An 18,736-nucleotide genomic window follows, 5' to 3' on the forward strand; every position below is an offset into this window, starting at 1 on the left:
GGTGATGAACTAAAAAGCTATGTAGAGAAGTATGTACAGACTGAACCTGAAGCATTCCTTCTCATGTATGAATGTAATCTGGAGTGAGGGACGTGTTGGGGCAAGAAATATAGGATATTAGCAAGCGGAGCTCAGCTGCCGGCTGATGTCAGCGCTCTGCAGATGACTGGAGTGTTCTCAGGAAACCTTATGAAGTGCGCTGTGCCACAAAGTTCACAAGTTTTTAAGCAGGAGATTTTTTTGTTGCAGTAAGTTTTGCTTCTCTTCCATTCATCTGAACTGAACTTTGAGAAGAATTGAATATATTTTCACGCTGCATCCGCATCACCTTTTGGAAGAGCGCTCTAATTTTTTACTCTTGGGGCCAGTTTACATGGAGCAAAAGTGTCAGAATTCCGTGGCGGCGCTCTCCTGCCTCAGTGTCACATAGTGGGGAAGATATATCAAACATGGTGTAACGTGAAACTGGCTCAGTTGCCCCTAGCAACCAATCAGATTCCACCTTTCATTCCTCATAGACTCTTTGGAAAATTAAAGGTGGATTCTGATTGGTTGCTGGGGGCAACCCAGCCAGTTTCACTTTACACCTTGTTTGATAAATCTCCCCCAGTGTCTCTTTGGGATGGCTTGCGCGCCCCTGCCGCTCTCCACTCAAAGAATTGACATTCGGCGGAAACGGAGGGGTGCAAGCCCTCTCACTGACACCCTGAGGCAGGAGGAATTCCGCAGCGGAGAATTCCATTGCAGAATTACGACACTTTTGCTCCGTGTGAACTGGCCCAAAGTCAATAAAGTCTAATTTCTTAGTGAAACTTTCTTTCTTTTTATCCTATGGTGTAAGGGTGGGTTCACACTGAGGAATCCACATGGAGAAATTCCTGCGGCAGATTCCGTCGCTCGCCCAAGCGCAGATCTCCGCCCGTCCCATAGACTCCATTCTATGGTCGGGCGACTTCCGCCCGTTTCGACCTGCTGCTATGTATGTGCCATGAAGTAATAAGCACTTTTTGCACTTTAAACTGCCTGGATGCTATTACCTTTTTTCTTTTGCATGGACTGAGTTTTGATGGACTACAGGACTGGTAACTTTGCTTCATCCCATTTTTTGATTTTTGTTTAACATTGTTGACGTCCATTTTTGTGTATGAAGGAGTGCTGTGGTACATTTTACATTTCTATTGTGCATAGAATGGAGTCTATGGCACAGGCAGAGATGCGCGCGGTCGTGAGCGACGGAATTTGCGGGAACTTCTCTACGCGGATTCCTCAGTGTGAACCCACCCTTAGCTTACACTATGTAAGCTGCCTGATCTAGGAGACCCCAGTTATCAAGTTGGGCTATGGTAAAGTTTAATGTACACTATAAAAGGACCCTTAAGTCAACGGGGGCAGTTGGCGTACACTCACTGCGCGACAAATTCGGCAATGCAGTCATTTTTATTTTACGTTTTTTACAATGGCACAGAAAAAGAGAAATGCAAGCATAGGTGTAAGTTCCACCTTAGGCCGGTTTCACATGAACATAAAATGGGGACATTTCTGCAAAGCTGTGTATACAGCATCTGTGGGCTGTTGTGACCATAGAAAGCTATGGTCTCTGAAGAACTGACAAACTAGTTCAAGGTACACACAAATGTTTATTCTTTTGCAAGAAAAATTGTACCAGCTCTATCCTCCGAGTCAATCTAGTTGTTGTATCTCTCCAGGAAGTGCCTGGGGAAATTCGATAAAGTATGGTTGCAACATGGCTGAGCTACAGGTCTGTTACGGGTTGAGGGATTGCGAGGATAAATAAAATCTGTAAAAACTGGACATACACAAGGATAGGACATAGAAAGGACGTCTGTACCAGGTGGTGTGTATGCATATATACAGATGCGTGAACAAGTATCTATGCTCCCTGTAATAATCCGTGGATGCCGCCTGCACTTTGTTTGCCTCCAGTTGTCATGTTTTTCTTTCTCACGGTTGCAAATGAGACAAAAAAAAAGCTACTTGTGCTGTGACTGCAGAATGCAAACACATGTAACTACATGGCTATGTTCCTAAGGCCAGGTTCCCACATTAGAATTCAAAATTCATTGTCGATAATCTCAGCTATTGGTCAAGAAATGTATCATATATTTAGGTGAACATATACTACATGATTTCATATTTCCAGGTTATGGACTATGGGGGCTTAATAGGGCACATAGAGAGGGATTATCTTAACAAAAACGCCCCTTTCTAAAGCATAAAGAACAATGGCCACCTTTGAGTTTTACAGTTTATCTATAGAATTAATCTACATAAAAAGTTACCCATGAGGTAGGGAGAGTTATTCAGCAAATCCTCCGATTCCCACTATTCCCTTCCTTCAATTGTTTGCTAAGCTCCCTGGAGACCCCTAAAGCATTCTGTATTCTGAACCTGATGCCATTAACCCATTCCTGAAACAGAGACGCAATACTGTTATAACGTAGATAATGGATAAACCAAGTGCATCAACCTGTTCCCAAACACCAGAACCAAGTCCAGCTATTTATTTCTACAGTAAAAAAATATTATTACTTGAGGCTGTGGTCACATGAACAATTGCATTGTGGTACTGTTGTAGTTTTACCATGATTTTCCTAGTTTTTGCACCAGCCTCAAAATTGCAGCAAAACATCTCATCTTAGGCCATGTTCCCGGGTAGTAAGACACCAGCCGGGTCACGGAACAGCCGGTTTTAGAGAAGATCATCCCGGCCAGTACTCCAGTACTGCAGCCGGATGATCTTCACTGCTGCTGAATTCGTATACGGGCTGTCAGGAACTCACCTGACCTGGCTCCTGCGGCGTCTTCCCCGGCCTCTGCTCCGGCGGCCGGCTCGAGTACGCGCCGGAGCTCCGCCCGCCGGAGCAGAGTGACGTCACGGAGACCCGACGGCGTCCCTAGTAACCGGGGACGCCGCGGGCTCACGTGACAGTCAGTCAGCTGGCCGGCCAGCGCAGCTGATGCGGCTCGTGCAGGCTGAGTGGCAGATCGCTCTGCCACTTGGTCTGCAGCACCGCAGCTGCAGAGATTGCTGGATCAGGAGACTGGACCAATTAGTGTCTGGTCCAGGCTCCTGGTTCAGTATAAAGTAAAGTGATAGCCAGCTGGTAGTTGCTGGCTATTAGTTCGTCTAGTCCCAGCTCCCCTGCTCCTTCCCAGCGTTCCCTGCCCTATATCCCTTTCTGCTTGCCTTCTCGTGTTCTTGACCCTCCGCCTGACCTGTGACTATTCTTTGCTTGCCGATTCTGTACTGCGTTGTCCGTGTGGTTTGACCTGGCTTGTTTACTACTCTTTATTGTGTTTTGTCCGTCTGTCGTGTTTTGTGTTCCACGTATTCAGTACAGGGAACGTCTTCGTGGTTGTCCGCGACCGCCTAGGGTCGACTGAGGCAATTAGGCAGGGACAGTGGGTGGGATCAGATCAGGGCCCACTGTCTGGTTGTGTTTGTCCGCGCTGACAGAATAGCCAGCCCTATACTGCCCATTGCCCCATGGACGACAGGACCGCCATGTCAAATATCGTGGACCAAATGCAGCAACTTAACACCATGGTCCAGGAACTTGCTATGAGAGTCCAGGATCAGGAGACGACATCACGACAGCTCACCGTAACCTCCCCATTACCTCCCGAACCACCCGTCCAGCTCCCTGACAAGTTTTCGGGGGACCGTAGTAAATTCCGTACTTTTCGGGAGGGGTGCAAGTTGTTTTTTAGGTTACGGCCACGCTCCTCAGGAGATGAGACCCAGAGAGTGGGTATTATCATGTCCCTCCTCCAAGGACCCCCGCAAGAATGGGCTTTTTCTCTACCCCCTGACTCTCCTAACCTAAGGACCACCGACCAGTTCTTTTGTTCACTGGGATTGCTGTATGATGACCCGGACTGTGCAGCCAATGCCGAACGTCAGCTAACTGGGTTAAGACAGGGTCGCCGTCCAGTGGAAGAGTACTGTTCTGAGTTCCGGCAGTGGAGCTGTCTCTCCACGTGGAACGACCCAGCCCTCCGGTTTCAGTTTCGGGAGGGCCTTAGTGACCGACTGAAGGACATGCTAGTAGCATACCCCACTCCCGACTCGCTCGAAGAGAGCATGACACTAGCGATCAGAGTTGACCGTAGATTAAGGGATCGACAAAGGGAGAGGGGTACTCCTGACCATCACAAAACCCCTATCTCTCCTATTCCGTTCTCCAAACCTCCCCTTCCTGTCTCACCCCCTTTCGAGGAGCCGATGCAGGTAGACTCCGCCGATGCCAAGGCCCGACGAGCCCATCGCCTGCAGAATAGGCTGTGCTTTTACTGTGGGAAGACAGGACACCAGGTTCGGCAGTGTCCCAACAAGCCGAGGTCTTCGACGGAAAACTTCAACGCCTGAGAGATTATCGAGGGGGTCTCTCAGGCGCTCAGGTATCCTTCAAAAATAAGCTGTTGTTGCCCATTTCCTTGGTGTTGGGAGGTAAATGTATTAGTGGGTATGCCCAGATCGATTCTGGATCCTCAGCAAATTTCATTAACCCCATGTTTTTTTCAGGTTTAGAGGTATGTCCCTTGCTGCTCCAGCGTCCAGTTGGTGTCACTGGAGCAGACTCTGCTCCCTTTTCCCAGGGTGATGTACGGTATAGGACCCCCTCCATGGAGGTTAAAGTAGGGTCTGTCCATATTGAAAGTCTGGATTTTCTTGTTATGCATAACCTGTCATCTGATGTTATCCTGGGGTTACCCTGGCTGGAGGCTCATAACCCGGTCTTCGATTGGTCCAATAGGGAACTTGTGCGGTGGGGGCCTGGGTGTGCATCACATTGTATTGCGGTTTCCCTTGCAGGGTGTTCCCCGGCGGAGGGAGAGATTCCCGAATTCTTGTTGGATTATTCAGACGTATTTGATGAAAAAGCAGTGGACGGGTTGCCACCCCATAGACGGTATGATTGCGCCATTGATTTAGTTCCCGGTTCCAGATACCCCCGAGGTCGAATATTCAATTTGTCCTGCCCTGAAAGAGAAGCCATGCGAGAATACATAAAGGACAGTTTACGCAAAGGCCACATACGTCCTTCTTCTTCTCCCATGGGTGCTGGCTTCTTCTTTGTAGGCAAAAAGGATGGGGGTCTCCGGCCTTGTATCGATTACCGGGAACTAAACAAGATCACTGTTAAAAACCAACACCCCCTACCGTTGATTCCAGACTTGTTTAATCAAATTGTGGGCGCTAAGTGGTTTTCCAAGGTTGACTTACGGGGGGCTTATAATTTAATCAGAATCAGGGAAGGTGACGAGTGGAAGACCGCATTCAATACCCCAGAGGGCCATTTCGAATATCTCGTTATGCCCTTTGGGTTATGCAATGCCCCGGCGGTCTTCCAACACTTTGTTAATGATATCTTCCGTGAGCACCTTGGACGTTTTCTTGTTGTCTACCTTGATGACATTTTGATCTTCTCCTCAGATTGGTCTTCCCACGTAAAGCAGGTCCGCACGGTAATGGAGCTTCTGAGACAAAATAATCTTTACGCCAAGGTGTCAAAGTGCCAATTCGGTATCCAGGAGGTCTCGTTTTTGGGTTATAACATCACCCCCAATTCTTTTGGTATGGATCCCCTTAAAGTAGCGGCTATTGTAAAATGGGAACGACCCAGTAACCTGAAGGCCTTACAAAGGTTTTTGGGTTTCGCTAATTATTACCGGAAATTTATCAAGGGGTTCTCAGTTATAGCTAAACCCCTCACAGATCTTACCAGGAAAGGGGCGAATCTGGTACACTGGTCCACAGAGGCAATCCAGGCATTTGACATCCTTCGGCAATGTTTTTCAGAAGCTCCAGTACTGGCCCAGCCCGACTTCGAGCGCCCTTTTATTGTTGAGGTGGACGCATCCGAGGTGGGTGTGGGAGCAGTTTTATCCCAGGGAACTGACACTCTTACCCATCTTCGGCCAGTTGCGTACTTCTCGAGGAAGTTCTCCCAAGCGGAACGCAACTACGATATTGGGAATAGAGAATTATTGGCTATTAAGATGGCATTTGATGAGTGGAGGCATTTCTTGGAAGGTGCCAAACATAGAGTCACAGTGTTGACGGATCATAAGAATCTCATTTATCTGGATACCGCCAAACGACTCTCTCCACGTCAGGCCCGATGGGCCCTGTTCTTTACTAGGTTTGACTTTGAGATCACATATCGACCTGGCTCTCGTAATATTAAGGCTGATGCCCTCTCTCGCAGTTTTGATTCCGGGAACATTCCTGAGAAACAGGTCGATACGATCTTGAAACCAGGGGTTGTGGTATCCGTCCTACAACCGGACTTGGTTACTCGGTTGCTGAGTCTCAGGATTTAGCCCCCCATAACACTCCTGACTCCCTCCTATTTGTGCCACCGAACCTTCGCCTCCGGGTCCTGGAGGAAATCCATAGTTCCGTTTTGGCAGGACATCCAGGGATAGCAGGCACTAAATACTTGCTCTCGCGCCATTTCTGGTGGCCAACTTGGGCCTGAGATGTTAAATCTTTTGTTGAAGCGTGTGAGGTCTGTGCTAGGTCCAAGGTTCCCCGTAGGCCACCGGAGGGATTGTTACATCCCTTGCCGGTTCCTGCGAGACCTTGGACACATATATCGATGGACTTTATTACCGACTTACCAGTATCTAGGGGTAAGACTGTCATTTGGGTAGTGGTGGATCGATTCTCCAAAATGTGTCACCTTATTCCACTGCGTAAACTCCCTAGTGCTCGTTTGTTGGCCACGTTGTTTATCGGTCATATTCTACGGTTGCATGGTGTCCCGGAGAATGTTGTTTCCGACAGAGGTGTCCAGTTTGTGGCCAAATTCTGGAGGGAGTTCTGTGGGAAGCTGGGAATCTCTTTGTCCTTCTCGTCGGCTTTCCATCCTCAGACGAATGGGCAAACTGAGAGAACCAACCAATCTTTGGAACAATTCCTGAGATGTTTCATAGCTGATACGCAGGATAAATGGCGAGATTTCATTCCTCTGGCTGAATTTGCTATCAACAATCATGAACAACGTTCTACTAATATGTCACCTTTTTTTTGTAATTATGGTTTCAATCCCAGGTATTCGTCCGTTCACTCTGCAGAGTCTGTCAATCCCTCAGCTGAGACAATCTTTTCTAAACTGTGCACAGTTTGGGCCCAAGCTCATCAGAACTTGGTTAAAGCCCAAGAGTCCTACCAAAAATTCGCTAACAGAAGACGCATATCTGGCCATCAATACGTTGTAGGTGAAAAAGTCTGGCTCTCAACAAAAAACCTGAAATTGAGAGTCCAATCAGGAAAACTGGCACCCAAATACATTGGGCCATACATGATCATGGAGGTTATTAACCCAGTAACTTTCAGGCTTAAACTACCATCGTCCCTAAGGATTCATTCTGTTTTTCATAAAGCCTTGCTGAAAAAATATGTGCCACCGGTGTTTCCGTCACCTCCTCCTGCTCCACTAGTCGTCCAGGGTGAACTGGAGTATGAGGTAGAGAGAATTCTAAACTCTCGGTGGGTGCAGGGTTCGTTACAATACTTAGTCCACTGGAAGGGTTTTGGACCAGAGGAGCGTACATGGGTGGCAGTTAGAGATATACACGCTCCTCAGTTAATCCGACGATATCATACCCAGAATCCTTCTAAACCCGGTCCAGTGGATAAGGGTCCTGAGGCCCCTCATAAGAGGGGGGGTAATGTCAGGAACTCACCTGACCTGGCTCCTGCGGCGTCTTCCCCGGCCTCTGCTCCGGCGGCCGGCTCGAGTACGCGCCGGAGCTCCGCCCGCCGGAGCAGAGTGACGTCACGGAGACCCGACGGCGTCCCTAGTAACCGGGGACGCCGCGGGCTCACGTGACAGTCAGTCAGCTGGCCGGCCAGCGCAGCTGATGCGGCTCGTGCAGGCTGAGTGGCAGATCGCTCTGCCACTTGGTCTGCAGCACCGCAGCTGCAGAGATTGCTGGATCAGGAGACTGGACCAATTAGTGTCTGGTCCAGGCTCCTGGTTCAGTATAAAGTAAAGTGATAGCCAGCTGGTAGTTGCTGGCTATTAGTTCGTCTAGTCCCAGCTCCCCTGCTCCTTCCCAGCGTTCCCTGCCCTATATCCCTTTCTGCTTGCCTTCTCGTGTTCTTGACCCTCCGCCTGACCTGTGACTATTCTTTGCTTGCCGATTCTGTACTGCGTTGTCCGTGTGGTTTGACCTGGCTTGTTTACTACTCTTTATTGTGTTTTGTCCGTCTGTCGTGTTTTGTGTTCCACGTATTCAGTACAGGGAACGTCTTCGTGGTTGTCCGCGACCGCCTAGGGTCGACTGAGGCAATTAGGCAGGGACAGTGGGTGGGATCAGATCAGGGCCCACTGTCTGGTTGTGTTTGTCCGCGCTGACACGGGCGCATCAGCATGCACCCGCATCCGAATTCCCCGCTGCTCACAATGGATTGTTTGGCCGGAGCTGCATGCTCCATTGTGTGCACTGACAGGTTCTGACATGTCAGTTTTTGCGGCACTGTGTATACACTCCGGCCGGGATTCCTTCAGGTGCAGCACTACGTAAGTTCGGTAGTAATCACGGCCGTCGTTGAAAATTGGCAACGGAAAACCATGTCATAACGAACCGCCGAGTATTTGTTTTAGTATTAGTTTTCCCTCCCCAATAGTGTCTTATATAGTAGCCAGCCCTCCCCAATAGTCTCTTATATAGTAGCCAGCCCTCCCCCCAGAGTCTCTTATATAGTAGCCTGCCCTTCCCAATAGTGTCTTATATAGTAGCCAGCCCTCCCCAATATTCTCTTATATAGTAGCCTGCCCTTCCCAATAGTCTCTTATATAGTAGCCAGCCCTCCCCAATAGTCTCATATAGTAGCCAGCCCTCCCCAATAGTCTCTTATATAGTAGCCTGCCCTTCCCAATAGTCTCTTATATAGTAGCAGCCCTCCCCAATAGTGTCTTATATAGTAGCCTGCCCTTCCCAATAGTCTCTTATATAGTAGCCAGCCCTCCCCAATAGTCTCTTATATAGTAGCCAGCCCTCCCCAATAGTCTCTTATATAGTAGCCAGCCCTCCCCAATAGTGTCTTATATAGTAGCCTGCCCTTCCCAATAGTGTCTTATATAGTAGCCTGCCCTTCCCAATAGTGTCTTATATAGTAGCCAGCCCTCGCGAAGACAACACCACATTGCCGGCATTGGGGCACTACTGACATACTTCTAGGCCAAAGGCTAAAAACTGCCTGCGGCCTACAAGATTATAATATGGGCGGTGTGAGTGGCCGTCTGGACTACCTGTATTATAACCTGCTGCAATGTCGGCAGGAAACATTCTTCTGTCTTCTGTTCTATAGATACATGACAAATATATAAAATGGATACCAGGCTATAGAGGCCAGATGCCGCTATTAGGCGTCCATCACCTGTGGGCTATAACGCCATTCACGGATACGTCATGAAAGTATATATACATTTACTGGTGCCTGTGACAGGGGCTTGCAATACTATCACAGATGAACCTGCTCCTCTATGCATAGAGTACAAGCCATACTGGCAAAAAGTTTTCTCTCTCTGTTATTATATCTGTATATGCCCTTTGGCTCCATACAAACCTGACCCTGCTCCCCCCCCCCCCCCAGTCACGTGACCCCCTCCCCATTCTCTGCACCATGTGCCAGTGTCACTCTGCCCAGCACCTGCTGTGTGCACCGGCCATACTGCTAGTCACTGACTCCCTGCTCTACTAGCCTACACCTGGCTACACCCTCTAAATACGTCCGGGCAGGTTGTGGGGTGGGGTTTCTGCTCAGTGTCAGTAAAGCCCTGGGGATCCTTCCTCCCCCTCCTAGATGGGATGGTAGGGCTCGGAGTCAATGCCTGGAGGGGCTGGATCAATCCAAATAGTAGGAAGGCTGGGTGTGATCTCCGCTGGATTGTGTAGCGCTGGAGCAGGGTTAGGGCTGCAGACATGTGTCATTTATTGCTGTGTTTTCCGGAGTCCTCAGCCATGTCCTCTGCCTCCTCCTAGGCCAGCTGTGTGCTGGGGCTGGGCTGTGTCCCATCATGTCTGTCACCCTGCTGGACATTCCTGAGCTCATGGAGGACTACAGGTAAGTGGCTGCCAGGTGGGTCACCCCTGTGGCATCTCATTGTGTCATGTAGTTGTATGAGATAATATATAGTATATTATATAGCATTGTCTGCCCTCATACTGATGGAGTTGTATATTATATAGCATTGTGTGTCTCATACTGATGGAGTTGTATATTATATAGCATTGTGTGTCTCATACTGATGGAGTTGTATATTATATAGCATTGTGTGTCTCATACTGATGGAGTTGTGTATATATATATAGCATTGTGTCTCATACTGATGGAGTTGTATATTATATAGCATTGTGTGTCTCATACTGATGGAGTTGTATATTATATAGCATTGTCTGCCCTCATACTGATGGAGTTGTATATTATATAGCATTGTCTGCCCTCATACTGATGGAGTTGTATATTATATAGCATTGTGTCCTCATACTGATGGAGTTGTATATTATATAGCATTGTGTCCTCATACTGATGGAGTTGTATATTATATAGCATTGTGTCCTCATACTGATGGAGTTGTATATTATATAGCATTGTGTCTCATACTGATGGAGTTGTATATTATATAGCATTGTGTCCTCATACTGATGGAGTTGTATATTATATAGCATTGTGTGTCTCATACTGATGGAGTTGTATATTATATAGCATTGTGTCCTCATACTGATGGAGTTGTATATTATATAGCATTGTCTGCCCTCATACTGATGGAGTTGTATATTATATAGCATTGTCTGCCCTCATACTGATGGAGTTGTATATTATATAGCATTGTGTGTCCCCATACTGATGGAGTTGTATATTATGTAGCATTGTGTGTCTCATACTGATGGAGTTGTATATTATATAGCATTGTCTGCCCTCATACTGATGGAGTTGTATATTATATAGCATTGTGTCTCATACTGATGGAGTTGTATATTATATAGCATTGTGTCTCATACTGATGGAGTTGTATATTATATAGCATTGTGTCCTCATACTGATGGAGTTGTATATTATATAGCATTGTCTGCCCTCATACTGATGGAGTTGTATATTATATAGAATTGTGTCCCCATACTGATGGAGTTGTATATTATGTAGCATTGTGTGTCTCATACTGATGGAGTTGTATATTATATAGCATTGTGTCCTCATACTGATGGAGTTGTATATTATATAGCATTGTGTGTCCCCATACTGATGGAGTTGTATATTATATAGCATTGTGTCCTCATACTGATGGAGTTGTATATTATATAGCATTGTGTGTCCCCATACTGATGGAGTTGTATATTATATAGCATTGTGTCCCCATACTGATGGAGTTGTATATTATGTAGCATTGTGTGTCTCATACTGATGGAGTTGTATATTATATAGCATTGTGTCCTCATACTGATGGAGTTGTATATTATATAGCATTGTGTGTCCCCATACTGATGGAGTTGTATATTATATAGCATTGTGTCTCATACTGATGGAGTTGTATATTATATAGCATTGTGTCCTCATACTGATGGAGTTGTATATTATATATAGCATTGTGTCTCATACTGATGGAGTTGTATATTATATATAGCATTGTGTCTCATACTGATGGAGTTGTATATTATATATAGCATTGTGTCTCATACTGATGGAGTTGTATATTATATAGCATTGTGTGTCTCATACTGATGGAGTTGTATATTATATAGCATTGTCTGCCCTCATACTGATGGAGTTGTGTATATATATAGCATTGTCTGCCCTCATACTGATGGAGTTGTATATTATGTAGCATTGTGTCCTCATACTGATGGAGTTGTATATTATATAGCATTGTGTCTCATACTGATGGAGTTGTATATTATATAGCATTGTCTGCCCTCATACTGATGGAGTTGTGTATATATATAGCATTGTGTGTCCCATACTGATGGAGTTGTATATTATGTAGCATTGTGTGTCTCATACTGATGGAGTTGTATATTATATAGCATTGTGTCTCATACTGATGGAGTTGTATATTATATAGCATTGTGTGTCTCATACTGATGGAGTTGTATATTATATAGCATTGTCTGCCCTCATACTGATGGAGTTGTGTATATATATAGCATTGTGTGTCCCATACTGATGGAGTTGTATATTATGTAGCATTGTGTGTCTCATACTGATGGAGTTGTATATTATATAGCATTGTGTGTCTCATACTGATGGAGTTGTATATTATATAGCATTGTGTCCTCATACTGATGGAGTTGTATATTATATAGCATTGTGTGTCCCCATACTGATGGAGTTGTATATTATATATAGCATTGTGTCTCATACTGATGGAGTTGTATATTATATAGCATTGTCTGCCCTCATACTGATGGAGTTGTATATATATAGCATTGTGTCCCCATACTGATGGAGTTGTATATTATACACTGTACTTATTTGTTGTTACACTTTGTTTTTTTTTTGTTGTGTTTCATATTATAGACATTATTTGTAAACACATGAGGAAAACGCCCTGGTGGTAGCTTTTATGTGGTGGATATGACAGTGTCAATATTATGGTTTTCTTATTGTAAAGAAATACAAATACAGATGTGAACAGAGCCTTACATATAGATAAGGACACAGTATGTCTATCCAGCCTGATCTAACATATCATGCTTCTTTGTTTTTTTGCTAGGTTGACAAAAATGCAGTGTGAAACCTCTCACACAGTATTTTACAACCAAAACCGGGAGTGGATTGAAAACACAGAAAGGATCTGTTCATACACTCTTGTAATTGAGTGGATGGCCGCCATTTAATAACAAATAATTATTGTTATTTAAAATCAACAACCATTAATTGACGACCGGTGACGGACAGTGTGTGCATATAGCCTTCCTGTGTTTTCAACTCCTTGTTTTGGTTGAAAAATACTGAACAAAAATACTGTGTAAGAACATAGCCTTAGGGCTCTATTACACAGAGCGATAATCGGACGAATCAGCCCACTTCAGCCGATTATTGCTCTGTGTAATAGAACCTTCAGCTGATGAAATGATCGGCTGACAATTTCTTTAGGTCTAGACCTAAAATTGTCGGTTGTCAGGTGTGCATGGCTACGTGTAATAGCAATGCACGGCCGACAGCTGATGATTGTAGTATAAAATAATAAAATATGTACTTTACCACGTTCCTGGGTGCCCTTTGAGACTTCCCTGGTCTCTGCAGCTCTGTCTCCTGATTCCTTCTGCTCTGGTCTTTTTGCGCTGACAGGCCACCCAGCCGATCACTGGCCCAGACACGACCGCACACAGTGATTGGCTGGGTGGCCTGTCAGCGCAAAGACCGGAGCAGAAGTTGTACCTAAGTTTTACCACTAGATGTCGCTATTGTTTGTATATGCACTTGTATATTGCACAGCTGTAGTGAACAAGGGGTTATTTGTTGTTTGTCATCTGCGCGCCAATAAGATCTCTTTTCTTTTCTCCACCTATGTCTGTTCTCCTTTCTTCGCTTTGCTCTCCACCACTCACAGGAGATATTACACTTCCTGTAGGAAGTAGTCACATGAGGAGAGGAAGTACACACTTACGCTTAAGGAGTCTTATCCAAGTCTTGATAGAGAGAGACGCAAGACTTGATGGTCACTGCTGTGATTAAGCTGGGCCCTGGTTCTGCCAGGTCCCCCACTAGTCCAGTGTAGTCTAGACTGGTGTGTGGTAGTGGACAGACATATTGGAAGCTCAGAGAGTCTTTTCTTCTCCAAAGCTACACCTCTTCTTATTATGCAGTGCTAAGCCACTCAGGAGAGGACAGGTCAAATATCACCCCGACCCACGCCGTGAACATCTCTAACAGTGCAGGACAGTATCCTACAACAAGAGGAACTGATCCGGATAGAGCAAAGTTGCTACGAGCCTACGTACTCTATCTTGCAGCGTGGGTGTAACCAGGTAATTTGGCCACCCTGCTCAACTCTGGTAACAAGGTCTGGGGCTTGTGTCACCCTAGGAGGACGGGTCATCAGACACGGTAGGGCAACAGGTGGTACAGCGACCACAAAGGTCGAAACACGGGCACAAGTAGTCTTCTATTTTTTAAGTATTCTTCAGTATTCTACATCTTCTTCTAAAGTTCCGGCAGAGCATGTTCTACCCTGGGTTGGGACTCTCAGCACAAACTCCTCTCTACTACATTGAACTCTCAGCGCAAACTCCTCTCTAATACTCTAAACTCACTCTACTTCTCAGCCCACAACCAAGTCAGCACAGCTCTTTTGCTCCAAAAGCTTTTAACTCAGATTGTGTCAAGTCAGAAGTCTATTATCAGCTACTGTACTAAGAATTCCTGACGTAAAGAAGATTTTATTTATGGTAACAGGACTCGGTTATTATTCTCCAGGCACCTACAGTCCTTACAACATCCTTGCATCATCTCCCCTTTCTGTGGGTGGCGGTACGAATAGTCCAGGTCGGTCACAACTCCACTCTGGACCACTGTGATAAGTACCCAAGGGACCCCCTCACAGCCCGGCAGGTCACCGACCACAGGGGAAGGGTATAGCTAGCCACTGCAAAATAAAAGCAGGTGTGCCTATGAACTGGTATGTCTCATAATGTTCTGTAATAGATGGTGCAAGTCACCAGAGAATAGTCAGGACCCTCTTATTCTAGGTTTATATGGGGCATGAGTATAAATATGAAGTATGTAAAAGAAACTGTTCAGCCATGTTCTGGCACATCTACCTATATTTTCCATTTATTTATTTTTTTCTTGTATTGTGAAATATTTATTGCGTTGGTGCATCTTGTCCCTTGTAACCTCTCACTGGTTTGTGTCCCCCCTGTAGTCCTTGCGATGACTACGATGACTTCTTTGGTATGATTGGGGAGGAGGAGAATGGAGACTTACTGGAACTTCAGCCGCTCTTCCACAATACAGGTATTGTTACACTCTATAATGTGGAGCATAAACATGATGTGACATTGTATTAGATAGTTTTTGATGTTGTTACATGGGGATAGATCAGAGGATTCTTAGGAAGCTGCAAACCATCCCAGTGATCTTTCCTTTTTCCTATAAAGAAGGCATGGGTTCCCTGCTACATAGCCGACAGCATGGCACAGATTGTCTCCCCAAGGTCATAACTTGAGTGAAAACTTGCCAGGGTACAGTGAATGGATGGGAAAATGAAAGGGGTACTCCAACAAAAAGTTTTTCCTTTCAGATCAGTTGGTACCAGTATGTGCCAGATATTTGTAATTTACTTCTATTAACCCCTTAAGGACAGAGACAATTTTCGTTTTTGCGTTTTCGTTTTTTCCTCCTTGTGTTTAAAAGGCCATAGCACTTGCATTTTTCCACCTAGAAACCCACATGAGCCCTTATTTTTTGCGTCACTAATTGTACTTTGCAATGACAGACTGAATTTTTGCATAAAGTACACTGCGAAACCAGGAAGAATTCAATGGGGTGTGAAATTGAACAAAAAAAAACGCATTTCTTTTATTTGGGGGGAATGTGTTTTTACGCCATTTGCCCTGGGGTAAAACTGTCCGTTACGATTAAAACGATATATAACATGTATAACGTCTTTTATCTGATGGCCTGTAAAAAATTCAAACCATTGTTAACAAATATATGTTCCTTAAAATCGCTCTATTCCCAGGCTTATAGCGCTTTTATCCTATGGTCTATGGGGCTGTGTGAGGTGTCATTTTTTGTGCCATGATGTGTTCTTTCTATCGGTACCTTGATTGCACATATACAACTTTTTGATCACTTTTTATTACATTTTTTCTGGATTTAAGGCGACCAAAAATGCGCAATTTTGCACTTTAGGATTTTTTGGCGCTTACGCCATTTACCGTGCAAGATCAGTAATGTGATTAATTAATAGTTCGGGCGATTACGCACGCGGCGATAGCAAACATGTTTATTCATTTATTTAAAACATGGGAAAAGGGGGTTGATTCAAACTTTTATTCGGGGAGGGCGCTTTTTACTAATAAGAACACTTTTTTTTTTTTAACACTTTACTGTATACTAGAAGCCCCCCTGGGGGACTTCTAGTATATACACACTGATCTCTCATTGAGATCTTTTCTGTATACTTACACAGCAAAGATTAATGAGATCGGCACTCGTTTGCGGGCTAAAGATACGGAGATCGCTCCTCCGGGGGGCAACGTCCCAGGGGGGCGATCTCCGCCACTAGACACCAGGGAAGTGCTGCAGAAGGTAATCGGATGCAGCTGTCAACTTTGACAGCTGCATCTGATTACCTGATTAGCGGGCACGTTCCGATCGCCGTGCCTGCTAATCAGGTAATCAGATAGCCGCGGTCCCGGGCTACACGCGGCACCCGGGATCGCGGCGGTTCAGAGCAGAGGTTCAGAGGCCAGTGATTGTCAGCAACGTCCGGAGCACAATGTACAGGACACTTCCAGAGAGACTCCTTAGTAGCGGTAGCCTTGGACTGAGAGTGATCAGAGGGGTGAATGGTTAACATACATTTTTCTTTTTTATTTACCTTCCTTATCGTTGTTTTTTCTTTGTTAAAACATAAAACCCCTTTATGGCTATGTTACCTTAGAATGTACTTTTGGGCTTATACTGGGGATAGTATGAGTACTTCCCAGGGTAGGGACACCTCCTATTGGCAATAAATATTTTAATGCAAGATGCAGAAGAGTCTTTTTTTAGAATACATGCAGAACGTTTGTCGACCTCATCGTCTCCACTCAACAAATATGGATTGCTATACGCATACAATATGCATCACTTTCTGGATCCATATTTCCTATATAGAGCCCTAAGTAATAAGCTTTTATAGTGTACAATACATTTCAAGAGTTCTCTGCTAGAGATGAGCGAACCCCAGCATTTGAATACCAGTGGCTGCAGAAGTTGGATGCAGCCCTAGGAAGTTTAGGAAAACATAGATACAGTCTATTGCCCATGGTATCCATATTTTCCTGCAGCCTTAGGGCTGCATCCAACTTCTTCATCTCCGGTAACCAAATGCCATGCTCTTGGGTTCGGACAAACCGGGGCGTGCTCAAGGTTCCCTCATCTTTATTCTCTGCCTAAAATATGGCTTATACAGTAATAAGCAGGGCTTTTTAAATCTTCATAGACTATAATAGAGCCTGACTTTCTTAATCAGTCAGATTCAACAGCATGCGCTGCTGCATGCTTAGCCTGGCTATAATTCCTCATTGCAGCCGGTCTCAGGACTGATATTTTGTTGACATTATTGCATCTCATATATGCATCTCATATAAATGTTTGGCATAATGCTATCACTCTATAATCTGAGGCACCCCAACCAATCCTGAGAATAAAAGTGCTGTAGTGCTTTATTCCTATTCATATCCCTACTCTTCAGTGGGTGGTAACCATTAAAGGGGTCTCCCAGTAGTAATTGAGAAGTGTTAAATTCCTAATATTCTGTATGTTACAATTAAGTTTTGAGTGCTGATTTCAGGGGGACTTCACTTTCGGGGTGTAATGTCTTTTGATATATCTGCATTTATATGTGTAGTCTATGCATATAGAGAAAACTTTACTAAACAGATAATACCCACCACTAGGGGCATTAGTCCCTGAGGGCTGCACTAGGGAAAGATTTGAAACAAGGACCGTGGTAAGAATTTGGGGACGGTCTAATGTTCACTTCTTTTTTTTTTTCAGCTGTGTGCTCTCGGAGAAACCCCTTCAAATCCCCATGTAAATCTACCCTCATTTTCTTATTCCAGGGAACAGACAACAGACAGAGGGCGGCCACTACAATGCCACCATGAGAATCCTTGCTAATATGCCAAGTCGTACTATTGGTAAGTGGCCACTTAAGGATGTTTCACTGATACCACTACAATAGAGAGCCAATAAAAAGAAACAAGCTTGTTCCACAGGCTTCTCAGAATCTCTAGCTATAGGGCACTGTATATAATTGCGCCTTACACCTTATTAAAGTATACTGTCAATGTAAAAGTAGATATAGCGGTTGGCACTACGGGGTTAACTGAATGGTAAACCGACTAGGGAATCGATGGTAGGTTTAAGTGAGTGTATGATGGATACACGTGCAGACGGGGGTGCTCCTTCTCCAGAGAAAATGACAGTTCATATACATGTACTTGCAAAAGAAATGAGTAGGCACTCACCCGATTCACTGCACTTTATTGGTAGTTTCTTTTTTAAAATTTCATAGCAGACATCTCCGGTGGGCTACGACGCCAACACCTTGCTAAAGCGTGACAGCTGTTTTGTGTGGATCCCACACTTCTCCAGACTGTATACTGTATTTCTACCATAAACTTTTGCAGAGTAAGGCTATGTTCTCACAATGTTGCAATGGCCGTGATTGGTACGGAACTTACGTTGTGCTGCAGGCCGAGGGAATCCCGGCCGGAGTGTATACACATAGGGGGAGATTTATCAAAGGGTGTAAAATATAGACTGGTGCAAAATGCCCACAGCAACCAATCACAGCTCAGCTTTCCTTTCACTAGAGCTGGAAGCTGAGCTGTGATTGGTTGCTGTGGCCAGTTTGCACCAGTCTAAATTTTACATCCTTTGATAAATCTCCCCCATGGTATATACTCCGGAGGGGATCCCTAGTGGCGCTGTAGAAAACTGAGTTGTCAGTTTTCTGCGGCCGCTATTCAATGAAACCCT

General features: G+C 45.1%; 1 protein-coding gene across 1 annotated transcript in view; it reads left to right on the forward strand.

The window, feature by feature from the left end:
• Positions 1 to 18,736, forward strand: part of TMC6 (transmembrane channel like 6) — a 47,371-nt gene that overhangs the window by 5,684 nt on the left and 22,951 nt on the right. Inside the window, exons 2-4 of the mRNA XM_069952227.1 lie at positions 10,021 to 10,102; positions 14,904 to 14,995; positions 17,815 to 17,892. Of these exons, the coding sequence (XP_069808328.1) occupies positions 10,056 to 10,102; positions 14,904 to 14,995; positions 17,815 to 17,892 (217 nt within the window). The 5' untranslated portion in view covers positions 10,021 to 10,055. The remainder of the gene's footprint in view (positions 1 to 10,020; positions 10,103 to 14,903; positions 14,996 to 17,814; positions 17,893 to 18,736) is intronic.

The sequence above is a fragment of the Dendropsophus ebraccatus genome, chromosome 14 (genome assembly GCF_027789765.1).
Source record: "Dendropsophus ebraccatus isolate aDenEbr1 chromosome 14, aDenEbr1.pat, whole genome shotgun sequence".
NCBI lineage: Eukaryota > Metazoa > Chordata > Amphibia > Anura > Hylidae > Dendropsophus > Dendropsophus ebraccatus.